Raw genomic sequence first — 24460 nt, 5'->3', positions numbered from 1 at the left:
AAGGGATTCCAATCGTGTAGCCCTTTGACAACAGCCAATAAGATCATGCCTGCTCCTCCAGTCACAAACCAGGCGCTCAGTGCAATAGCTGCTCAAGAACCTTCACCCGCAACTACTGGTTCTAATGGAGAAGGAAACGAAATTCCACTTCCTCCCAAGAAACCCTCATTGATGCGACGTGCTTTCAAGCTTCCGATGAGCTCTCGCAATTCCAACGTAACATCGAAATCCGACGATGATGATGAAGAAGAAGATGACGACGCTGTCGTTAAAGCCACCGTTGTCGACAGCGATGACTCAGGAGAAGACGATGCTGTCGCTGCTATTGTTTTCCAGAACCAATTGTCTTCCAGTCGTTCCACTAAGGCCACCAAAACAACGAAACGACGTTCCATGTTGCCTTCTCGACCTATGCGTCTGCCACCGATTGCGTCACCAGGTTTACTCATGTTGCCGATAAGCGGTCTGAAATCTATAGAAACTGCTACAAAAACAGGGTACGCTACGCCGTCTGCCGTGTTCGATCACCACATGTCGTTGGCTGGATATAGCGAATACAAGCGCACGAGCAACCCTCATCGTGGCTCTAGTGTTCAAAGAATGGTAGGCGACATGTTTGATTCTGATATTGTCCTTGCTCGACGCTTTCCTGACTTGATGCCCCGACGCTATTTGGAGGCCACAGAACGCAACGACGATAATTATGATTTGGATTTGCCGGAATCAGAACGGACAAATCCGTCCTTACTACCTCGCGTGCTAATAGCTTCCCTATCCAAGTCCTTGACGTTGAGCAACACGCCTTCTGATTGTAAAAGAAAACGGCCGATGTCGTTCAAGGACATGATTCCTGTGTCGCTATCAGTATCTTATCCCAAAGCATATGTGAAACAACGACAGCAGTATATTAAAGATGTTGCGACACGAGAAAAGGCTATCATACGCTATCAGGCAGCACAAGAAAACCTTGATTCCCATGAGGGCGCAATGGAAGCAGCTGCCATTGCCACCATTCCACCTTTACCCGCTGCTCCAGTTCCTCCCAAACTAGCCGACCTGACCAGACTCCCGTTTTCTGATTCTGCATTTGAGGATGCCCATCCCTTTTATCCACCCAAAGGGAAGGGGGCATTCGTCGCGCACTTGGACAGTAATTCATTTCATTTGACCGAGGGTCGGTATTTCGGACTACAAACCAATCATGTCGCGGATCCCAATTTTGTCGGCGCAAATGCTCCGGGAATTTCGGGGATCCACGCATCTGGCGGTGCAGGACTAGCCACCTCTAACGCAGGAGGTGGCGTCATGGTGGGATCTGCTATGACACTAAGTACGTCCTATCATCGTGCGGCAAACGGTGGTAGCCATGTCAGCAGTCATTCAGCTTTGGGCTCCAAGAGCCAGAGCTTATTCAGTACCAATAGCAACAAAGAAGCGCCCGTGGAGCACGCGGGGACAAGTCCAAAGATTAATATCGACCGATCGATAGCCGTCAAATCACTGAACACTCCCAGTGTGGTCACTTCTAGTGTTGGTCCTAAGCCAACGGCATCTGCAACCGACTTGCGGAAGGTAATGGAAGAAGGTGTCCCTGAGCAAATCGAAGCCTTCAGGTCGTGTATCATCAAGGCTGCCGTACACTCATCGCGGTCAGGCCGCCATGGACATTCATTTGTCGGACCAAACGGCGCCGTTTACCCAGATGCAAGTAAAGCTTTCGCTAGCCATACAGGTATAAAGCCTTGTCAGAGGTGCAAAAATAATAAGCAAGGGGTGCGTTGCTGCGTTCGATTGCATTCCTTCGGTCTCCTGTCACTTGATCTCATTTTCAATTTTTGTTTTTCAGACGTATCACTGCCGGCTGCGTCGACGTCATAAAGACCCCGACTTTGATGGCGGCGATAGCCAAAGTCAATTAATGCCCCTGTTTAAAGTACCAATGGATTCTCTCTTGGTGAATTTGTAGAGGGATAGTGATCAAGTCGTTATATCACTTCGGGGGACTCACGTTGTCGGACCGCTTAGAGAACGTTTGCATGCCTGCCATGTCTTCTAAACGATACACATTAGTCTTTACCAACAGAAACCTCTGAGGCCTGTTTACTATTTCCTCGAAAGTAGCCAGCCGTCTTCCAATTAGATAAAATGCCATAGATCTTCACCCTCGATGCGTCCAATTTGCTTCACGTTGTGCTCCAATGCACCATTTGTCCGATACATGGAGACACAAACTACAACGGGCAGCTCGCGTAGGAGGGATTTGAATTGCGGGTCAACGCTACCCTTGTTCGACAACTTGGGTTTCTTTGCTGAAGGGAGCCCTTGCGGGCCTGTCAAATTTCTTCCCTTCCGAATTTTACCAAATCCGGGAAGGTTATGGTTCTGTCCCGTTGTCCATTGCTCATAGAGGCTGCTACGCAAGCTTTCGTCCTTTGCCAAAAGAGAAAAGTGCATAATAGGAATGTTGACTCTGATATCTCGATTAACGTAAGAGCCAATAGCAATCTTCCTGTCATCTACGTCGACCATGCAACGAATTCTTTTACGGTTCGTATCCGACAGAGCCTTAACAAAATCCTTTCCATCTCGGCCCGCACCCCAGATACAGAAACCGTTCTCTTTCCATATTTCCCCCGATTCAAGAACCATTCGTTCAAACGCTAGCGTTCGTAACTGAAGCAATAGTTTCCGTGGTGTTGTCGTGCTTTGAGAAAGACCGGCACGATGCCTGTATATCACCAGGGGAGGATCATGACGCAATAGATTGAGGGTTCCATTCGAGTGTAGATGAGCATGAAAAAACCGCAAATCTTCCGCTAATCGCAGCGTCGTGGGGGTGTCAAATACTGGATGTATTAGTTCGAATTTCTGGATAGAAACGGAACATTCAACGGAATCATCACTGTCGTTTAGGGGAGGGGCTTCAACATAGCCGCCCACTTCCGCAAATCGGGATCGCTGCATCATCCATGAAGGCTGAATTATGGTCAATTCTCGGAACCGCTCCAGACTTAGCCGATCATCGGTCAAACCGTTGGCCCAAGCAGAATAGTGCCATGTTGAATCGGGTGGGTCGCGTTCAAATGTGCATCCCAAGAGTGCTCGTTTGCGAGCTTCCTCCTCTAGAGAGAGTAAATACTGCACTTGGCGATATATCCGTGTCGGTGCCATCAAGTCGTCTGAATCCAACCAGCAAAGAAAACCATCGGGATTTGGATTTGGTCGAAGTTGAGCCGCCCGGTTTCTCGCGTAACCTGCTCCTCGAGATGTTGCTTCCTTACCTAACCACAGTTTCGTCAGCACTCGCGAGCGCTTGCTGCCGTCGCAACATATGGAGGAGCATTGCCGAGAATTTTTCATGTGCTGATCTTCCAGATCTTTGAGTATGGACCAGCTCGTATCTGTAGAACCGTCATCATAGCAGCAAATGTGAACATCGAGGTCGATTTGGATTTCAACGTTGTCGTCATCGTGTGATGGTTCTTGATTCATGGCGGACTCGATCGTAGCCCGCAGTGTATCCGTCGCGTTGTGAACCGGAATTAAAACATCGACTTCAATAACACTTCGTGACGGCATCCCACCGCAAGCTCGATCGAGGTGTGAAGTAAAGCTTAAGGCTTGGAAATAGCGGTGCACTTAAAGCAAGGTCGGGTGGAGGTGCTTATTTACTTGCTCTACCTTTGCGGCTCAGAAATCCGCTTCAAGTTTATAAGAAGGCTTCAAATCCCATGATTAGACTGCGAGCACAGCTTGGAAAAGCGTTTGACGATGGTCAGAGATGTGAAAGGCGGCTATTGCGCAGGATAAGGAACGACATAAGCCATATGACTGACTGACCGACTGACTGAATGTGACACGGAGCCAAAAAATGAGCTTTATGTTAGTGCTTGCCTACCTCTACTAGCGGTGACTTCGGATTCCGACCACTCTAGGAATACGGAGTTACAATTGATTTCAAAAGTGTAAATACAAAAAAGTCCAGCAGCTAGCCACTATCAGTGTTGATTGTGCGGTAACTGTATTTCGAATTTGGAGGATAGGGCACGTTGGTTGCGTTGTTGTCGCTTACTGTTACATTGATTGTTGCATCCCTCCCACAGTCAAACTATTTGCCACCACTTCGGGAGATTTTTTTTTGCCGGCCGAAATCCACCGCTTTACAGAGCTAGTGCAGGGCGACCTCCCACTACAAGTATGAATTGCGTTCATGAACTTAAGTTTTCGTGGCGCGTATTGCGGCTGCGTCGCCGACAACCACTATCCACAGCAGTGATGGCTACCGCAAGGGATCGCTGCCGAATGCTTTCGGCGATTTCAGATTGTCCATTTTCTTTACAACCTTGTCGAAAACTCACGACCACTGCTGCGAAAGTTGTCACTGAGAGCAAACGCGAGAGAAAAAATTATCTCCCTGCAGGACCAGAGGACTCAACAATTAAGTTTGCTATGTCGCTGCCTAGCGGAACGATGAATAACGATATAGCTGGGTTTTGTCGAAAAGCAATCAATATTCTTACTAAGAGAGGTACACAACAATGCATGATTATCGCAGAACAGATTTTGGTAAAGTTAATCGAGGAAAGGAAAGAAGTCAAAGTCACGTTGTTCAATCGTGTAATCCGCGGTTGGGCTAGAACCAACACAGACGATGCACTTTTCAAAGCAAGGTCTCTACTTGAGCGAATGTGGGAGCTGCAAGAAACGCAGCCAAATTTGTACCCCCCACCGAATAACGGCACCTACAGCAGCGTGCTGTATGTTTGTGGTCTGAGCTCTCACCCCGATACTCGAACAGTAGCACAACGACTCGTGCAAGAGCTGGAGGAAAGACTACAGCCTTCTTTTCCTAGTTCCGCTATATATAGTCAACTCATTCGAGTGCACTCGAATCAAGCCAGCACACAGTATGGGGCTGCCATGGCGGCAGAAGATACGCTTATCCACCTTTCAAGTCTGTCCACCAAAGGCCGACCGCATCCGACGACAACGTCATTTAACCGAGTTCTCAAGGCCTGGAGCACGAGTCAAGAGGGAAGAGGAGCCGAACGGGCTCTTGAAATTTTGGAAATGATGATCCAGCTGGAAGCTAATCATGGCGTAGCGCACCCGGACAAATACAGCTTTGGCACTGTGGCAGCAGCCTTTGCACGACGAGGGCAACCCCAGAGAGCGGAAGCAATTTTTAGAAAAGCCGTCGCACACTTTCGAGCAAAAAACATCTCTCGTGCTGAAGATCGCGTAGATTTAACTTCTTGCCTCAACGCCGCACTATCGGCGTGGGCAAAAAGTGGTTGTGACGAGGCAGCAACAATAGCGGAAACGCTACTTCGCGACGGATACTCTTTGACTGATATGAGCAACACCGCCCAGGCAGCGATCGCGTCGGGAGACTCATTTTCGGTTGTTATTCGACCGGACTTAGCAACACACATGTCCTACATGGAAGCTCAAGTCCGTTGTGGAAGAATGCTACAAGCGCATGCTCATGTTGTCGCTATGGTCGAAGCAGCTATTGGCCAAGCTGGGCCGCCTCCAACAACAGACACATTCAATTTTGTTATTCATGGCTGGCTCCGCCTGTCTCAAGGGAGCGGGGGGAAATATGTCTTATCCCTTTTGAATTCGATGATAAATCTCTCGGAGCAACACGGATTTCCATGTGCTCCAAATTCGGGCACCTTCAACATGTGCATTGGCTTGCTTTGTAAGGAAAACTCGCTCAAAGAGGCTTTCGACGTCTTGATAGATGGTGAGAACCGGCTTACTGTAGACATGTTTCCATACCAGGTTCTCATCAATGCTTTGGTAAAAACGAAAAAGTACGAAGACACTGTGACCGCTTCTACCTTATTACATCGTATTGAGGCGGGGGTTAAGAAAGGAACTTTTCAATGGGATCCGAAATCTGTTGGGTTGTACACCGCTGTAATTTCAGCAATGGCGAACTTCAGATCCAAGGAGTCCGCTGATTTAGCATTGCAGACACTTGGACACCAGAAGAATTTGGGTGTTCAACCGACAAGTCGAGCGTATACTGCTGTTATTTTTGCTTTCGCTTCCCTTCGGAACGTAAAATCTGGCAGGGTTGCCTTCGATTTGTTTCGAGAAATGCAAGTTTTAGACTCCGATCCCTCAAACAAGCTGAAGCTCGATAGACTTGTCTTTGCAGCAATACTGACGTCTCTCAGAAATGCGAGAACCAAGGAGTCTGCGGAAAATGCTTGCGTGGTATTGTCCTACATGTTAGATTTGCACATTCATGGTCGTCCCGATATAGAGCCGGATGAAAGGTGCTACGATGCCTGTCTCAATGCCCTTCTCAATAGTCGTGATGCACATTGCGTTGAGCGAGCTGCTCGTCTTATTAAGACAATTGTTACGAGACACCACGACGGTGCCCTGTCGCATCTGCCATCAGCTGCAATAATCAAAAGTGTGTCAAAAGCTTGTTCGCGCTTGCAGACAGCTACAATGCATGGGTTTGCCTCAGAATTGTCTGCCTTGATAAAACAGAAAGAGTAACGGTTTTCTTTCTTGAGGCGGCGAATGGAAGAGGTTCCTTTAAATTGCATGCATGAACTCATGTCGTACGCATTAGTGTAGAAATTGCTACTAACATGTACAGACTAACAGCTAACAACTTCTCTCCGCGTTCACAATCAGGTTGTTGTCAATTCCTGTGTCCATTTAATACTAATGTGTTCTTCTTGTCAAGATTTTTCCACATCGAAAGCAAACTGTTCCGTCCTACAGAGGGCTCCGAAGTTTCACTGTCAATTGAAACCGTAGTATGTGAGCTTTGCCTCTTTGGCTCAAACAGGTGCTTGTTTGCTTTAGGAGCTTCGTCTATGGTACTATTTCTTTCTTGATGTCCTCCGATCGCGCTCTGCACAACACCAGCAATATTGAGTATCCTGGGTAGAGAGCCTTCTTCGTTGGCACCGAAAAAAGAATCACTGTTGCAGAAAAATAACGTGAGCCCTGTTTCATAGTCTACCACAAAGAACTGCGGGTACACGCCGCGCATTTGTGATATAGCAAAGAGTTCGTCGCGTCGTCCTCGGGTTAGCGGATTTGCTCCATCCACTTCCTCGAATGAGACATTATGGACGCGTAAGATTGTACCAATATTACTTCTTGTGGAAGCTTGATTGCGCGAGAGAGACTGAGATGTAATCAACACAATGAGGTGATTGTTCTCCTTGCTCTTTATATTGCCAAGAATAGCGCTGAACGAACTCTCTTCGACAGACCTATACGAGGAGTAGCATTGCCCTGTCGCCAATTTACGATTGGCCTCTCCAGGTCGAGGACTTCCAGTAGGTTGCGCCGCCACTTGATTCGCGTATTTTTTTGATACTGTTGGTGACTTTTTGCCGGAAATACTTTGGGCCCTGGAGCGTAGTGATGACAGGTGTCGTCTTGCTAACCAAGTTCTCACAACACTTTGAACGATCAAAATATCGACAAGATCGCGAATAAAGTTGCATTCGCAAGCATATGTACGCCATTGCGATTGGATCACTACAGCTGCCATAGTATCCTTTCGTAGGCAAGTGAGTCCTGAGTAGAGCTTTTTGCGAGCGCTGTACGAGCGAAACAGCGACTGAACTGTAATTACGCTCCCAAGGAAAAAGGCAGCGTGCTCCCTGGCTATACTGCGCCTCCAAATGGACTGGACCAGTATGATCCGAGAAAGATCTGCAAAATAGTGGTGCCTCTGATGATGTCGTCGATACCATTTCTGGATCATAGTCGCGCAAAAATGATCCACATTCAACGAATCTCGAACCCAAAAGCCTCGGAAGGCAGATTGGATTTTTATCGCAGCCATGACTTCTATGAACACTGCTCCTCCCAAATTCCTACCATACGGGCTCTCTGCATAGCTTTTTCGGGACGACCTTTTTTCAGGAGTTACCTTTCGCGACGACAATGGTCGATATTTCTTATCGTCAGATTCTAAATGCGGAAAGGAATATGCTTTGCCGACCATCTCATGCATCACTTTTTGGGCAAGAAATCTACGAACAGCGGCTTGAACGACAACAGCAGCGACAGTGTCGATGAAAGAAGCGCGTGCTGGTACTACAGTTGACTCGTCGTCGAACTAAAAGAAAATGTATGTCGGTGAGTAGGTCGGCTACAAAAGATAGGGCTTTGTAAAGTCAAAAATGTCTTACCTGCAACTCAAGAGGAGGATCGGGATACATCTCATTTAGCTCCTGCAGGTGGTAGGGACCAAGACTAACGCGTTTCTCTCGCTCAACATCACTGTACGAAGGACTGAGTGACTCCGAGCCTGTTTCAGAGATGCGGTCCCAAGGCCGCCTATCTGAATGAATGGGAGAGAGTAGGGATCCTTGTGTATCCAAAAACGATGTAGCAGACTTCCGTTGTGGAGCTGCGCGATGAGAGGATGGGCGATTCTTCTGGGGGTACTGTGGGTCATGGGACACGGTTTCGCCAGCGAAACGCCGCCGACGGAGAATTGACTTCGGTTGGGCCACGAACCACGCGCGATTGTCACTATGTGTGATCTTTTTGGAACGAGGATCTGAGGATTCTTCCCGTATAGTTTCCCGTGAAACAGTTTTCAGAAAAGGGACAGATCGCGGCTTCTGTATCGGTTCGGCAAAACGGACACGATTTGACTTCTTATCAGTACGTTTTCGGAGGCCATCTTTACCAGATGGGCCCGAAAATCTGCTTGAAGCCCCCGTTGACAACAAAGGGAATGCATGTTCTTCTTGTAACCAAATGTCTTCTCCTTCTAAATCCTGCCTGTGATCAGTATTTAGCCAAACCGTCGTTGACTCCGTTTCACTATTCGCTCGAACTTGAACACGCGAGAATGCCCAATTCAAATTTAGACCATCGGTCTCTGCGTTTGTGCTTTCTGAAGTTATTTCCACTGATGATTTTGGCGAAGTATGCCGTGAGATATGGTCCCGAGTATGTTTAGATGGACGCTGGCCTCGCTTCAGACAAAAGAATACGAATTGAAGGCGTAATTTAGAGGAGTGTAGTTCACTTTTCAAAATTGGTCAATGCATTCAAGTTTAGGTGTTCGGAGTACGTACCAGTGCTTTCTCTTTGCTCGGCGCTACTTGTGGAAATGAAGGAAACGCACCTTTGTTTTCGCTACGTTTCCGGTACATACTTTGTGCGCTGGTTGAATGTTGTAAGCTCCTACGACTGGTGTCCTCCCGAACCTTTTGTCGCAACAAGTCCTGTTGGCTCCTTTTTTCAACGCTGATCCCAACACCGTCGGAGGGATCTGTAAATATTACGTGTACGTCATCGCATCGCTGGTCACTAGAATATTCGTATCGACTAGCATGGCCTCGATTTACCATACCGTCTCGGTGAGGAGTTGAGATCTTAGAAGATGTCACCATCCTTTCTCGTGGGGTGGGAATTGGCTCCGAGGGAGATCGTGATCCTCCAAACGTTGGTCTTTGTCTAGAAGCACGATGTTTATACTGCGAGGGCCCTTCAGGCAGTGCGTACTGAAAATTTGCCCAAGGATCAGCAGGAAACGCTTGGGTTTCTCCATCGCCGTAAGGGCTAACGATCCTTGCGTTTTCCATCAGATCATCACTACTGTCTCCAAAGCCATTCGCGAAGTCCATGGAGACTGGTCTTCGGCCGTCAATAGCGGTCGATTTCCTTCCGGAACAACGAACCAGCCTCTACGATATCTTTGCCGAATGATATGCTTTCCTTTGTAATGGAGGTGCGTTGGTACTTGTGCGTACTCCGGTCCTCAATGATTGACCGCACCGAGTACGTCCTACACACAAGGTGGGAGGTGCTTCTTGGCTACAGCATAAACTTGTCACAGTCAGTGAGCAGTGGGTCCAACCTATAGAACAGCGTGAGCACGAGTCACCAGAGCGAAAAGTGCAAAAAATTGCAGTTAGCAAAATTTCCGGGTACTTTAAAACCTATAATCTAAATAAATTTCTGCAAGGCGAACCGCTATTTGATTGTTTAAAAGATTTCTCGTTTCAACGGAGATACCTTTTGAATTCATCGGTTGAACATCGTGTACGGAAGTTACAAGTACAGCATAAAGAACTTCTCCCGCATGTCGGTCTATCAATCTCGCCCAAGCCGCCTCATTTTTTATTGTGTTTGAAGTGCCCCCCATCTAGGAAATTTTAAGGGTAGGTAAAGAGGCATATTTCCGTCTGTGCGAAGACACCTTCTTCGAGATCACTTCTGACGGAAGACAATACGGCAGGTACACCAACAGAAATGCAATCAGACGCTACTTTTTTGCGTAGCGAGACCAAACTCCAAAGTTCTACGATCTCAAACAATCCTGGAGCCTCTCCAAGGCGACCACCATATTAACAATTTAAGGTTTTCCTGGATAGAGTGAATATACAAATGAACGGCCAATATGCTAATTCACAGTCAGAGTGCGCATTGAAAAATGTGTGTACTAATGTAAGAGTAAACAAGCGCTCCAGTCTGGACGGATTATCGCATCGTGCTTTCAAGTCTCTATTGCTATCCTTGTACAAGCCCTCTCTTGCTCAGAATGCAAAGAATCAAGTTCATGTCGAAATCCTTTCATACGATCTGGTGTCAATTCATAACGGCTCCAAAACAAAAACTGGGCAACTGAAAAGAGCAGTACTGGAATGACCAACAAATAAAAGAGATTTTGCTGTGAGTCACCCTTATTCTGCAACACGGTCCCTGCTACTATTGGAAGAAGGGACTCCATGGGTTTACAGAATAAAGCGTTCGCTCCCATAAATAGACCTGCCAACGAAGGCTCTTCAAATCGCCTCTCCTTAGCATGATTTCGTTTCATCTCTGTCACCATATCCGACATAGCTAAATGAAAACCAGAGGACTGCACAGCTCCCGTTATTACCGAGTAGAGCACAAGAAAAGTCAAGATCCATCGTGTGGACGAGGAGTCAGCGACAGTCAATAAAGTAGCCGAAAGCAAAAAATTGAAAACAAACAATGTAGAGTAAATCTTCGTGTAGCCAAACTTGCGGATTGGGACGTATATGAGAATCCCAGCGATAGCCTTTATTGGTCTTAATGTGGATAGAAGCCAGACGCAGGAGGCTCTGCTATAACCGGAATCAAAGAGAAGCCGGTCAACGAAAGTCTTTGTAAAGGAAGACATAAATGTCATTTGAGCTTCCAACAACATCTCCATTCCTATCCAAGCACGAAAGCTTCTGTGGCGCCAAAAATCTAAAACGCAGCAACTGTGAAAAGGCGGCATGCCACTTCATCTTGCAAGCATTCTCGTTTCTGATAACTTACCTAGCGCAACCTGTCGCCAGTGTAATTTGCCCTTTTGGCTCGAAGCGGCCGTGGCACTCGCACTCACCTTAAGCGCGTCTTGTCGAGAAGCAGTCACGGTTCTGGATTTCACATGAATCATACGCTGTGCAATTATGAACATGAGGCTGACCAACATTGCCAAACACACGACAAAAATTCGAAAGTGCGTCAAATCTTGAACATCAAATGTACTCAGGCCGGCCCGTGCTACAACAAATGAAGTGAAGAGATTTATAAGTTTCCCACTTGCCATAAATCGAACTCGAGAGTTCTCCGACATTTTGTGATTGTCGGTTATGATCGATCCCATTAGAATTGCCACAAAGGCAAACATGGTATCGTAGAGCGACAGGGTCGTCACAAAGTGAACCCCATCCCAACTTTGAGACGGTGCTCGCCAACGGAAAAAAGGAGTCAAGAAACAAACTGCGAATATGCAACCAGCCATGCCTACGAGATCTGTCCGATTCCGATGTGTGGCAACATGGTCCACCAACCAAGCACCCGCAAGATCGTTGGCAGTGTTTATTATTGCATAGACGGCATTTCCGTACGAGTAAGTCGACAGAGGGAGCTGATAGGACCGCAAAAAGACGTCAACGTGGAAAATCCCGAACGTGGTGGTCAGCATACTGGATGCGATGCCGGCCAATGTCAAGCCCCAAAACAAGTAGGTTCCGAAATCTCCCCCGGTGGTCTTGGAAGAAGCGTCTTTTTCTAAGGATCTCTTTGCAGTCAGCGACTGTAATTCCTCGTCAGTGCCGGGAGACCTGATATGACCAGAGGACCACGCTGCCGATTCCATTCTTTGCTGATGCCGCCTTTCACGTGTCCCAAGTCCTGGGTCTTCGCTTTCTCGCTGTCCCGAGGTTGACATCTTCTTGGTTCCACAGCTTTTGCTCTATTTTCAAGGCCGTTTTCGACTTCCTGCGAAATAGAAAATGGATGAAGGCTTGCGTTTCAAGGCTACGAGTCTGGGTTCTGCCGACGTTGTTCCGTAGATGCTTTTGGAAGGACGCCCTAAGAATACATTTGAACTTTTATTTTCAAAGTTTTAATACTTGAACTTTTTTCTGATTTTTGATCGAGATGATCTCAACTGTCAGTTGCATCAAACCAAAGTGTGCAGAGGAACGCCGCCGCTGGTGGTTGGTCATGAAAAGCCCGTTTTGAATTCGTGGTTTTGGGCCCAAACACCGCAAATAACCGCAAATAAGGTTTCAGAAGCACCGCAAATAAGCTAGGTATTTGCGTTACTCGCGGTGCACGTAGAATGTGTACTATTTCTACGTAAAATTACTCACGATCACAGTCAGTCGATTTGGACTTTTCATTTGAAGATCTCATGCAGCCCTCATTTCTAATAAAAGTAACCCTAATCCTGTAAAACTAACTTGTAAAGAAATACAGCGCAAACAAGAGCAAATTTAGGGTTATTAATAGGTATCGCAAATATCCGCATTTACAGTTTATTTTGAAAAAACACAGCAAACAAGCTATTTGCGGTAAACACCGAATTTAAACCGGCCTCTGCCTGGTCATGATTATATCACCGTCAAGACTATCCGTGTCGATTCCTACCAACTGTTGTACAAAAGGAAGTTCCAGTCGCGAGACGAAGTTCTTCGCAATGAAGGAAACAGATGAAATTACGGCTGCGTTGGATGAACTCGGCATCTCGGCAAGTGACCTTGGCGGGCCAGACAAAGATTCGCCGCCAACAAAGCTCCATCCGATCATAGCGTTCGGAATTGGCGCATTTTGTGTAGCTAATTTAGGACTGTTGATGAGCCTGCCACCAGTCTTACGAGGCAAAGGTACCTGGAAATTCATATACTGCTACTATCTTGAAACTTGGCTGTAGGGTGCTCTAAAAGTTGCAGATTTTGTTGAACATTACAGGTGCCCCCTATTTACCGACGTTCCAGAAGAACCTTGACGCCATGTTTAGACAATTACGTCAGCAGGTACGCTTTGACAATACTGACTTTCGAGCAGAAAGGTAATACGAAACTTTTCTCAAACACTACTGTTCTTTTCCAACAATTATCCCAGCCGCATTTTCAAAAGCAAATTCGGGACGGTACCAAGTTGACTTTTGTGGATCTCGGGAGTGGCGATGGACGCGTCGTATTTCGAGCGGCAGCAGAAAATTTGTTCGTGAAAAGCACTGGTTACGAGCTCAATCCCCTATTACACTTACTGGCATCGGGTCGGCGATGGGTTGGAGGTCCTCGACAATGGGAGTTGACAACTTTCTACTGCAGCGACTTGTGGAACGTCGATCTACGACGAGCCAATGTAGTGACAGTGGTAAGACCGGCCCCACCTTGGCGTCCACATCACCGCACAGAACCAGAATGGGTGTAATAGCAAAAATTGTTCCTAACATTCTATCTCCTCATCTATTAGTACGGACTGGGGCCTATCATGAAAGATTTGGGCACGAAATTGGAAAATGAACTATCACCAGGGTCGTTTATTCTATCGAATGTGTTTACCTTTCCCGGTTGGAAACCTCAAAGCAGCCAAGGGGGAACCTACATTTATCGCACACCTAACTGCTGGCAGTCGGAAAATCGATTGTAAAATGTGAATTCCTCCGTAAGGAGAACAATCGAAGCTACCTACCACACTCGCATATATATTAGCCATCGCTTCGAAAACACACCCCTAGTGCAGAGTCTACCTATTCGAAAAATAATTCTCAAAACCAGTTTCTTATTGTATATAGTATCTCCTTGGTATGCACTTTTAAAAGTTTTATCCTCGGTGAGTCGTTTTAGGCGATCTCGGAGACGGCCGCCAAATTGTTCGCTGGCGGCTTCATGACGTCGGCGATGTTCTTGCGTTTGCCGAATCGTCGGTAGGCCATAAAGCCCACAACACCAGCCAGACATACCGCAAGGATCCAGCCGACCGCCACACCAGCGTTACCTCCGCCCGAACCCCCGCTGGAGGACGGTAATTGGGAGAAATCGGGTGCCGCGGGGCCCTGTAGAGTTCCTTCGGTACACGGCGTCGCACCCCGCTCGTAGTCTTGTCCATTGTGGAATCCGCCCACCAGAGGACAGCTGATTCCCATGCAACCGTAGTTGCGCTCCAGGGCGGCCTTGACATCGGCAAAGACGACTTTATTCGCATCGGATCCGATGCGCATGTTGTTGTAAATCAAAGTAGCGTCTGCGGTATCGCACTTGTGCACGAACGGCAAGAGTGCGGCGGCAAATGTGGCGCCCTCGGCTTGCTCCTTTTCTCTGGTGGGCGCGTCACTGGGGTTGTTGAAATCACGCATGTAGGCGTACCGCAGGACACCCTGGACCAGCGGGACCTTCATGAGATTGACAATGCGCCACTTGTTTTGACGCGCCAAATTGCACTCATCTGCCAGGAGCCTGGTCTGTGCGTGCTTGAACTCCTTGATAACCTCGTAGTTGACGTGGGCGGTACCGGAGCTGCGTTCGCCTTGAGGTCCACCGGTGCGGAAATCAGCGGCCCGTCTGTTGGCGAGTGCATAAGGCATGACTCCGCTGTTCTCCGTCCCATCAGTCCCTTCTAGCGATCCGGCGTAGAGAGCGACAGCGGCGTCCAATGAATGGACCGCTTCCGCTCCAATATCCTGACAGGAGAGGTCGTCGGGGTCGCACTTGTTGTCACAGTCCGTCATGGCGTCTTCGAGATCCCGAATGATTTGCATAAAGACGCTCATGTAGGCTGTTCCCTTCTTGACGGCTTCGGCGAGTCCAAGTTTGCTGCCGCTGGTAAAGGCGGCGCCAAAATTGGCGTTTCCTCGACCGGAGGGAAAGGCGACGGATCGGTTGAGTGCCGCCGCCATGATCCACGAGTCGGCGTACTCGGTCGTTTCGTAGTAGTTGACAAAGGTTTGAAAGTCTGCGTAAAAGGGGCATCCGGGGCAAGGTCTCATGGAAGTATCCGCGTTGGTACTGAGACTCTGGAGCGTACGCAGGTTCCAGTTGTCCTGTCGAATATCGTACTTGTAGGCGAGCTTGTCGCCGCGATTCGCAGATTCACCGGGGGGCACCAGCGTAACATGACCTTGATCATTGTAGCCTGGGATACGATTTGCCACGCGAAGAAGCAAGGGGAACGGCAAAGGGTGAGTCTGTGAATATTGCACGTGCGACAGGTAAGAGTCTCAGCGTTCCCGTCCGTTGGCACTTACAACCATTGAGGTTCGCTTCACTAAAGGTCCAGAGTCCACCGGATTGGCAGTCGGAGTAGGTCGTTTGGTTCGTGGAAGTAACGTACTGCACGTGGATGGTAACGTTACCGGGAAGGGCACCCCACGTCACACTTTCGTCGACTAGAATTCCGAGAACGGTGGTGTTGGCCGAGCCCTTGGTTCGGCCGAGAACTTGCGTTCCTTGGGGGTACGACATGGGACCCGGTGGGTTGACGAGGGTTAGATTGGCAATGGACAACGAGTTACCGCCGCGTTCGTAGACGGCACGGGCGTTATTCAAAGCGCCGAGCCCCAGTTGTCGCTCCAGTTCGTTCTGGTCGAGGTCCAACGCCGCCACGTCCGTCACCTTGGTCATGGGGGCGTACGTGACGATCGGAGTGAAACGAGCCTGCGTCTCCGGCATGGTCCACGCCAACAACGCCGTAACCAACACCGTAGTGCTTGCAATTCTGGAACCCAACATTGTCTCTTGTGTATGTGTTGGTGTATATTGGTGTGTTGGTGTGTAATTGTGGTGGTAATGTAAATCCAAGACCAGTGGAACAAACAACAAGCCAGTGTTTTGCGAACGAAGAACCAAAGGACTCCGCCCAACAACGGTTTTGTGTACCGCACCGCACCGGATCCATTCGTATAAACCGTACGGTACGGTACCGTTCCCAAAAACGACACCAACCTACCCGCACCCCCCTCAACCGCTGGACGAAAATTGTCCGGCACGCGAGACACGAGAAGCCTTTCGCGGTCGCGGAACGTTGGCTCCCGGGGTTCCTGGTCCGCATGCCGGCCAACACTCGGCTCGTTCCCAAGACTTGCAGTGCGTTTCGGTACGTACGACGCGTACGTTGGGGCCGGCGCGGACGGGACCTCTCGACTCGTGCCAACTGGACTGGCGGGGCTTGGGTACCAGAAGAGTCCGAGGTGTTCCTTGCACACCTACGGGTGACGGTGTACCGAAGCGGTATCTACCAATGCCGTAGCGTCCGTTGGGTCGGGCGTGACTTTTGTTTTGAGGAAATTCACTAAAGGGGATGGAAAAAGGTGAAAACTCCCTTAAAGGGGACAGAACGTGTTCACTCTAAGTAGCATCATTTGGCGCTCAAACATTGTTATGTATTCAAACTATTTAAACTAAACAACAAAATTTTAACGAGGAAATCTGCGTGTTGGATGAGAAAGCAGCCCCAACATGACAAGCATTCACGGGCACACGTCAATGCCGAGGTTACGTTTTATTTGTACGATCCCCATCGAATTTTGGAAGGGATCGTCGACCCCTCCGAGTCTTCGACGACCGCCACAACGTCGTTCGATCTCCAGCAATCGCGCCGTCGTCCGAATGCGAGGTACGTTGATTGTTCAGCATCCCAAGCGGTGGGTGGCACTTTTTACCAACGACGAAGACGAGTACGATCGCATATCTCACTCTCATCGGAGACCATGCAATAAACATCGTGGCGGGAAACGTCGGCATCAAGGTTAAAATTTTGTTGTTTAGTTTAAATAGTTTGAATACATAACAATGTTTGAGCGCCAAATGATGCTACTTAGAGTGAACACGTTCTGTCCCCTTTAAGGGAGTTTTCACCTTTTTCCATCCCCTTTAGTGAATTTCCTCTTTTGTTTTTTCCGCGCGCCGCCGACCCGTGGACGAGACCGGACGAAGGAGTCACGAATTGATAGAAATACCCTACTCTGATTGGTAACGAGCGTTGGAAACCGAGTATACGGGACTCCAAACGACCGTTGGAACCATTGGGGGTTGGAAACATGTTACCGTTTCAACGTATCGCCAACGGAAGAAATATTCGTCGTTTGGGGACTTTCCAAGAATGCCAAATACCATACTGCCTTGCCGGTATGGTATCCGAAGTAGCGCCCACTTCGTCCGGAAATCCCTGGAAAAGCTCGTCCCTACGATTCCCCCCACTTCGAGCTTTGTGGGGGTGTAGGGGGGGTTACGGACGACTTCGGATAGCACATGAAGATGTCCCGTCTACACATAGGAAATCTTGTGTCCCGGAAGAATCTACCCAGCACGATACAATCGTTCGCAACCGTACCAAACCAGGAAAAGGGCTTTCCTACACCCAGGGTGTTCCGTTCCTTCGGACTTCCATAGAAAAGAAGTCCGACCTTGTTCTATATACACGATGGACCCATCCCAAAACAGCGCATATATGGATATATGAGACACGTCCAAAATCACCAACAATTTTGACAAGAATCAATTCCGGATGTCGTCGCAATATGCATGCCGTACCCAAACCTCGGAGTGTACTTACTTACTACCAACTAGCCGATGGACGGGTGTGTACCGTACCACCCATACTCGAATAGAGACGATTCCAAAACGTGCATTCGACGGTAGGGGTTGGTTGTCCGTCAACCGCTCCACGAGTGCATCGTATTCCAAGACCATCTATCTATGTATATCCACCACGTTGCTCTTGGAACCATCCACAGCACGATACCTATGTATCCTGCTGGATTGGACGGAGCCCTCGTTACACACTGGGCAACGATGCGTTTTACAGTGACACCGTGTTGTATATACAGTCGTAGTGTACAGACTCTGTAGAACCGTCATGAACAGCCCTTTTATACGGTTAGCACAATTACGTACTATCAAGCCAAAAACAATCCTTTACGCAATCACGTGACCCCCCTCCACTGCAAACTCAGCGGCCCCTAGCGACTTGTTACGGCGGCGGTGGCGGATTAGCACAAAGCCCAACAGCACGGCCACCATTCCACCAAGGAACAAGCCAACGGCTAGACCCGGATTCGTTCCGCCGCCTCCCTGTGCGACCCCGCCACAAGGAGCCCCTTCGGCTTCATATTCGCCCCTGTCTCGATCGTACAAACCCCCAACGTCGGCGCAGGTGACTCCCAAACACTCGTAGTTGCGCTCCAAAGCCTGACGAACTTCCGAGTAACCTGCCACTCCGTGCTGACCGACTCGCATTTGTAAATACAACCGCTGCGCGTCCTCGAAATTGCAAGAGGCCAGGCGTGGAAGCAACGCCGCCGCTAGTACCGCACCCTCGCCGTCGACGACTTCGTCAAAAGACATGCTCTTGGCCAAGAAGACGTTGCTGAGAGTTGCTTGGATCAACGGGAGAAACATCAGGGGAATCATGCGATCTTTGCTAGCCCGAGCTTCGATGCACTGGTTACCGAGAAGCTGCTCCTGCATGGTTCGGAAAAGCTGAAACAGATCAATGTTCACGCGCGACGTGCCTTCCGTGGAATCTCCGGTCACTCCACACGTGCGAAACTGGCGACAGGTTTCGTCAGCCAATCCGTACAACAGGTTGCTGCGCCCCGAACCCTGATCAAAGTCTTCCAACACTCCGGTCCAAAATGCGACGGCTTCGTCGAGACTATGCACGGGGTCAAGCTTGCAGTCGTCAGTCTCACAGGGAAGGTCACATTGCACCACAGCATGCTCCAACTTGCCAATTATTTCCATTCCTAAAATCATGTAAGCCGTCGCCGTGGCGATGGCCGCTGTGTCCAAAAGGTCATGGTCAGCCACGAAAGCAACATTCGGGGAGGCCGACGCCTAAAAAGCTGAACTCACCATTTTGTCCGTCACCGTCAAGATAAGTCGAAAAATCCAAGTTTCCATTTCGAAAGCCGGTATTTGTCTTATTGAAAGCGGCTTGAATCAAAATATCGGCGTAGGAGGCTTTCCCATAGTAGTCGAAGAACTTTTCGAATTCATCAAAGTACTCGGTACCCGCATTAGGATTGCGGAATGTAAAAGATGCACCTGTGCTGAATTGTTGCAAAGTCCTCCCGTTGTAATTATCGGTCGAGGGGTCGTATCTGTAAGCAACACGCTCTCCTTCTATGTCCAGCTCACCGTCAGCTGCAAAGCATCCGTGCATGTATGGTTCTAGGAGCCCACCGACTTCGCAGCTATCTGGCGCATCGCTAGCGTACTGGACCGAAATCTCCATTTCTCCTGGATTGAACGATTCGTACGCGATTCCAGTTACTTCTGTCCCGTTTGCAGTCTTTCCTGTTACGAGTGTCTCATCTGAAGTAATCATAGCGGGAAGACCACTTTCGTTCGTCAAAGTAAGGCGCGCGATCGGAGTAACAAACGCTCCTCTTTCGTAAATTGCTTTGGCCGCCTCGAGATCATCGTTCGCTGGGTTTCCGAGAAAGCTCGATAATTCATACTGATCCAAAGCTATGTTTTTCTTTAAAGTGAAAAAGGAGTTGAGCAACAACAATAACTACTTGCTTCAAGAGACATGATTCCCTCCTGATACCTACCTGGTTCGTGACATCCGTTCTTGGCTGGTAAGATGCAATGGCAATAAATTCTTGTAGGTCTCGGCTTTTGGAAGATGCGATCGCTCCAGAGCAAAGAGAGACCAAGAAAAACGCTTTGATGCCGACTGCAATTTGCGCCATGGTGCGATGTTTGCTATGTGTGGGAGGTGTTCGGGTGCGCCTTTTAGAGGTTTGAAAATGACCTTACTGGCACGGGCATCTATTGCCCTTGAACAATTATGTCTGAAATAAATGTCTGTCTCTCGGGCGCAATGCTTTACAGCTAATAAAATGTCAAAGCACAGAAAAATATCGCTGACGGGAGGAATCAAAGGTTGTTTCACCGGCCTCTCTAGAAGGCCGTCGGGAGGTTTTGCTTCAATCACTGGGTCGGAGCCATCCATGTTATACAACTAGGCAAATCGCTTACAGTTAGTCCAATAGATTATGAAGAGCCGTTTACAATTAAATTGAGTCCTGCAATTAGATAGGAGTGCTGCCAGTGTCCTTAAATTCCACAGTACTACCAGAAGCACTGCGACGACGACGTAGGACAACTCCTAGCAACACGAGAACCAACAAACCCCCAATGGAGAGACCAACAGCAAGCCCGACATTTGCTCCATCGTCACCGGAACCGGATCCGCCACAAGGTCCAGCTCCCTCTTCATAAGCTCCCTGAGCCTCGTTCCAGTATCCTCCAATGTCAGAACACGAAATGCCCATGCAACTAGACTGGCGGACAAAAGCATCGAAAACGGTAGAATAGCTCGCACCGCCCCCTAGGCCGACGCGCATATTGTCGTAGATGGTTTTGGCATCTTCAGCATTACATGACGCAACATAGGGAAGAACAGCAGCAGCGAAAGTAGCACCTTCCGCCTCGGCTTTTTCGGTGAAACCATCGTTTTCAATAATGTACGCGTAGCGAAGTACTCCCTGGATGAGTGGAACGATCATCCAGGGAACAATTTTCTCTTTCGTGGCACGCGCGGAATTGCATCGCTTGTTGGTGAGTTCCCTTTGCATCGTGTCAAAGTGGCGGAAAATCTCAAAGTTTACTTTGGATTTCCCGCTGGCCTCGTCGCCGTTACGGCCACAGGTCTTAAAGTTAATACAGCGTGTGTCCGCCAGACCATACATAAGCACTCCACTTCCGGAACCGTCCTTGCCCTCTAAAGATCCAGTCCAGAAAGCCACAGCTTCGTCGAGCGCGTGAACGGCGTCGTCGTTGCAATCAGCCGTGTCACAGCCTCGATCGCAATCATCGAGAGCGTCCTCGAGCTCTCGAATGACGTACATGGCAATGCTAATGTATGCAGTTCCTTTCTTCACAGCCTCTGCAGAAATAGACAAACAAGTTAGAACCTGACCAAGCCACAATATAAACGACCCTTGAAGAAAAGATACTCACGCAGGATGCCATCGTCTCCATACTTGCTAAAGTCAGCGTCTCCCTTGGAGAACGAAGTGCTCCGGCGGGCGAAGGCCGACTGCACCCACTCGTCTGCATAGGTGAGAGTACCATAATAGTCGAAAAATTTCTGAAAGTCCGGGAAAAGCTCTCCGCCTCCGCTGGGGCGGAAGCGGGTTTCAGCTGCTGTAGAGAATCCTTGGATTGTGCGCCCATTATCGTTGTTCACCAGAGGATCGTATGAATAAGGCAGCGATCCGGAGCTACCACTAATTGTGACAGTGCCGTTGGCAGCAAAACATCCCGACGTATTGGGATCAGGATTACCACCCACCTGACAATCAACGTAGGTAGCTTGTGTATTGCCGGTACTGTACTGAATCTCGATGGTTGTATCACCAACACTGTAGCTTTTGAGAGCGGTTCCGGATACAGTCGAGCCGTCTTCGTTTTTTCCGGAGATTACAGTCCCTTCGGGAACAGCGACGGTAAGTGCAGGATCCAAAGTCAACACAGCGAATGACTTGGAATGAGATCCTTGCTCATAGACATCTCTGGCCGATGAGAAAGTATCTGTGGAGGGAGTTGCCAAAAGATCTTCAATCTTTGCCTGATCCAAATCGATTGCGTTCTGCAAAGGAAAGAGCCCAAACTGAGATGAGACCCCATACCAAACGATCAACGGAGCATTGCAATGAAAGCAAGTTTAGGACAAGCCACTTACATGATCGGTGACCACTGTCCGGGGCTCGAAACCGGCAATCAACTCATTGGAGAGTTTACGTGCTCGAACGGAGGCCTCGCAACTGGACAAAAGGGCGGCAAAAACAAAGGATTTGAAGCTGAACATGTTGGAAATCAAAACTTGGTAAGATCCATATTGTGTGATGCAAAGGTGTGAAAGGTTGGAGGCATTCCGTTTTGACAGTGACGTAGATTCCTACGTAGAATAGGTTTTGGGGTGAATTTCAAAATTGGGCACGCGCCGGTTGCGTGCCGGTCGTGTGCCGCTAGAAAGAACAATCACATAAGTGGAGAAATCGGATTGGCGTCACTGTCAGTCATAAACGAGTCGATACCGTTGACAGTAAAGTTTAAGAATCCATTCGCATTCTGAATAGGTAGTCAAATAGGGCTTTATACTTGTTCCAGGGTAACAATTTTCTTTGGCTTTTTGAGTATTAGTAGCAGTAAGAGTTTCGGCGCGATCGGCACTAGAGGAAGGGTTGTTAATGATATGAATCGCCGAGAGTATCTTCTCGGTTAGATGTAACACACTCAAGGGACATGATTCCTCCCCAAAGTAATGGGAAACGTTGTTTTTTGCTCGGTGTTTTGCCTAATCTACTCAAGCAGCATGCGATATAGCAGGTCTGCTCAACTAGATGCGGTATCCGTATCAGCGGCAATGCCTTGCTCCCACAAAGCACACAGAGACTCAAGCTCGAGGATCTCCTTCTGTTTTCGATCAAGTTCAATCTGAGGAAAGGGCACATGATTTTACAGTCAGCGTCAAAAATTCGGGGCTGGAACGCAGCATGAATCATCTCTCCAGCTTTAACAACGTCCACCTTACCTCGACGGCGCTACAATAGTGTTTGGTCAAAGCATCCAAAGGAACATCAGGAACAGTTGAAGATAGATCAGAGTCTTTGTTCTCGGTATTCCACCACCGCCCGTTGAGGGACATTCGCCGACCACTACTACAAATTATCTTCGTAGCAGTGCGGGCCATTTCGTTCAGCCTATCCTCAGCAGACACAAGAAATGGAGTTGTATTGGCAAGGGTAGTTGCAACTGGCGCCATTGTTGACGCAGTGCTTGAATGAGGGGGCGAAAATGGGGGTGCATCTTTTGACGTATGATCTGAAGATGTTGGTGCAAGGAGTTTTTTCCTCAATTGTTGTCTTCGTTCCATTGATTTCCTCGCGATTTCGTCTTCGGTATCTTGATAGAGCGACGACCGACGCAGAACTTTTCGACCAGCCGATATTACCGAACGCGCTGATTTCCCCACCATGTCATGGTGGTGAGTTGCTAACGGTCGGTCTGGCGACGGTGAATACAACTTGATACTAGGAGTATTCGCAAACCTTACATGCTTTGGCGAAGGCGACTCTCGGTCATCATGCGGTAATGTTAAACTTTCTCTCAGATACTCGATCTCTTGTAACGCCCGTTGAAGCCAGCTTTCTAGCTGTTCCCGGCTTTCAGAATTGCTCTTAGCTAAATCAAGGGCAAGTTGCGCGTCTTCTTCGGCTGCTTGTATACGAACATGACTCCTTTCAAGCTCTTCTTCCAAGGTTTCTGTCTTGTGAAGACTACTTTCGCGCTGGCTTTCCAAATCTTTTAATAAACATTCAATTTGTTTTTGGAGTTTGCTATTCTGAAAGTAGGCCTGTGTCAATGCTGATTTTGTCTCATCGTGCAACCTTCGCTCGCATTGAAGATTCTGCTTGGACCTTTCTAACTGGAGGCTGAGTGATCCCATATCTTCGTCGTGGGTTTGTGCAGGCTGTCCATTTCCATTGACAGTACCATTTGAGAATTGCGTCTGCGTTGGTGGAAACGATATATTCTTTCGTTTCCGCGGACTATCGGATCTGTAAAAGTCGGAGTCCGCTGTCGAACTGTGGGCAAGCGATGCTAAGGTCACATCTGTTGTGGTGTGCCCGGGAAGTGAGATTCCCAGGTTTTTCAAAATTGGGTCCTGGTCAGTTGTCGCGAACCCTTCTTTTTGAAATCGCAAGGCGACTTGTGAAGCCGCTCGGGCGTTCCGGCGGGCTTCTTCGGCGTCGAATGCCGCCGTTACAGCGTAAGAGTTCATTTTGGCAAAGGCAGTATCCAAAGTTTTGATCAAGTCTACAGCTGCTGATAAGGGAGAAGACCCCAATTTGTGGAGATCTGGCTGTCCAAGATTCACATTTGTTGGCGGACCTGTAGAATTGGAATGACCGTTGCTTCGAGCTATAGCAGCACTGGTGGACGAGGTCACAGCGTGCTCCAGAACCTCACCTTTTTTCGATGGCTCCGCTTGGTATTCTTCCAAAGGGACCCGCTCTACCATAATGATTCTCGTCTAATACTTTAGCCAGTGGACGAATGCATTGGGACAATAATTTGAATCATGAAGCGTTGTGCAATGTGGCTGTCACGATGTCCATGGTCCAGATAAGGTGGGAATAGTTCCGTAAACAAAAAGCCGTACGCGGTACTGATCTTGTCGC

At 48.6% G+C, this 24460-nt stretch overlaps 10 protein-coding genes across 10 annotated transcripts; 3 read left to right on the top strand and 7 right to left on the bottom strand.

Moving 5' to 3' along the window:
- Positions 1-127: 127 nt before the first annotated feature.
- Positions 128-1878, top strand: PHATRDRAFT_45713 (predicted protein; the record flags this gene model as incomplete). The annotated part of the gene is made up of 3 exons (XM_002179917.1): positions 128-603; positions 679-1708; positions 1847-1878. Exons 1-3 carry the CDS (start codon positions 172-174, stop codon positions 1876-1878), a joined length of 1494 nt encoding a protein of 497 aa, XP_002179953.1. The 5' UTR covers positions 128-171.
- Positions 1879-2034: 156 nt separating this feature from the next.
- PHATRDRAFT_45712 (predicted protein) lies at positions 2035-3732 on the bottom strand. Its single transcript, XM_002179731.1, has one exon. The coding sequence runs from the start codon at positions 3577-3579 to the stop codon at positions 2137-2139; it is 1443 nt and encodes a 480-aa protein (XP_002179767.1). The 5' UTR covers positions 3580-3732; the 3' UTR covers positions 2035-2136.
- A 382-nt stretch (positions 3733-4114) lies between these two features.
- Positions 4115-6525, top strand: PHATRDRAFT_45711 (predicted protein; the record flags this gene model as incomplete). The annotated part of the gene is made up of 1 exon (XM_002179916.1): positions 4115-6525. The coding sequence occupies exon 1, from the start codon at positions 4198-4200 to the stop codon at positions 6523-6525; it is 2328 nt and encodes a 775-aa protein (XP_002179952.1). The 5' UTR covers positions 4115-4197.
- Positions 6526-6673: 148 nt separating this feature from the next.
- On the bottom strand, positions 6674-9638 carry PHATRDRAFT_45710 (predicted protein; the record flags this gene model as incomplete). Its single annotated transcript, XM_002179730.1, has 3 exons — positions 6674-8113; positions 8187-8917; positions 9137-9638. The coding sequence occupies 3 exons, from the start codon at positions 9636-9638 to the stop codon at positions 6674-6676; spliced, it is 2673 nt and encodes an 890-aa protein (XP_002179766.1).
- An 872-nt stretch (positions 9639-10510) lies between these two features.
- PHATRDRAFT_35473 (predicted protein) lies at positions 10511-12202 on the bottom strand (the record flags this gene model as incomplete). Its single annotated transcript, XM_002179729.1, has 2 exons — positions 10511-11196; positions 11305-12202. The coding sequence occupies 2 exons, from the start codon at positions 12200-12202 to the stop codon at positions 10511-10513; spliced, it is 1584 nt and encodes a 527-aa protein (XP_002179765.1).
- Positions 12203-12955: 753 nt separating this feature from the next.
- Positions 12956-13914, top strand: PHATRDRAFT_35472 (predicted protein; the record flags this gene model as incomplete). Its single annotated transcript, XM_002179915.1, has 4 exons — positions 12956-13142; positions 13228-13292; positions 13381-13638; positions 13738-13914. The coding sequence occupies 4 exons, from the start codon at positions 12956-12958 to the stop codon at positions 13912-13914; spliced, it is 687 nt and encodes a 228-aa protein (XP_002179951.1).
- Positions 13915-14027: 113 nt separating this feature from the next.
- Positions 14028-17951, bottom strand: PHATRDRAFT_54466 (predicted protein). The gene is made up of 6 exons (XM_002179728.1): positions 17815-17951; positions 17353-17642; positions 16210-16465; positions 15595-15995; positions 15509-15569; positions 14028-15448 (listed from the first exon to the last, which is right to left on the bottom strand). The coding sequence occupies exons 2-6, from the start codon at positions 17373-17375 to the stop codon at positions 14108-14110; spliced, it is 2082 nt and encodes a 693-aa protein (XP_002179764.1). The 5' UTR covers positions 17376-17642; positions 17815-17951; the 3' UTR covers positions 14028-14107.
- Positions 17952-17968: 17 nt separating this feature from the next.
- PHATRDRAFT_45708 (predicted protein) lies at positions 17969-19960 on the bottom strand (the record flags this gene model as incomplete). The annotated part of the gene is made up of 3 exons (XM_002179727.1): positions 17969-19042; positions 19116-19743; positions 19820-19960. 3 exons carry the CDS (start codon positions 19958-19960, stop codon positions 18177-18179), a joined length of 1635 nt encoding a protein of 544 aa, XP_002179763.1. The 3' UTR covers positions 17969-18176.
- Positions 19961-20228: 268 nt separating this feature from the next.
- On the bottom strand, positions 20229-22145 carry ISIP2A (iron starvation induced protein). The gene is made up of 3 exons (XM_002179726.1): positions 21958-22145; positions 21234-21864; positions 20229-21159 (listed from the first exon to the last, which is right to left on the bottom strand). Exons 1-3 carry the CDS (start codon positions 22081-22083, stop codon positions 20303-20305), a joined length of 1614 nt encoding a protein of 537 aa, XP_002179762.1. The 5' UTR covers positions 22084-22145; the 3' UTR covers positions 20229-20302.
- A 664-nt stretch (positions 22146-22809) lies between these two features.
- Positions 22810-24396, bottom strand: PHATRDRAFT_45706 (predicted protein; the record flags this gene model as incomplete). The annotated part of the gene is made up of 2 exons (XM_002179725.1): positions 24249-24396; positions 22810-24141 (listed from the first exon to the last, which is right to left on the bottom strand). A coding segment is annotated over exon 2 (1251 nt), but the record flags the coding sequence as incomplete, so codon positions are not given.
- Between the last annotated feature and the right edge of the window lie 64 nt (positions 24397-24460).

This window comes from Phaeodactylum tricornutum, chromosome 7, assembly GCF_000150955.2.
Source record: "Phaeodactylum tricornutum CCAP 1055/1 chromosome 7, whole genome shotgun sequence".
Taxonomy (NCBI): Eukaryota; Bacillariophyta; class Bacillariophyceae; order Surirellales; family Neidiaceae; genus Phaeodactylum; species Phaeodactylum tricornutum.
The sequence above is the reverse complement of the archived record's forward strand: the minus strand, read 5'-3'. Positions and strand labels throughout refer to the sequence as shown.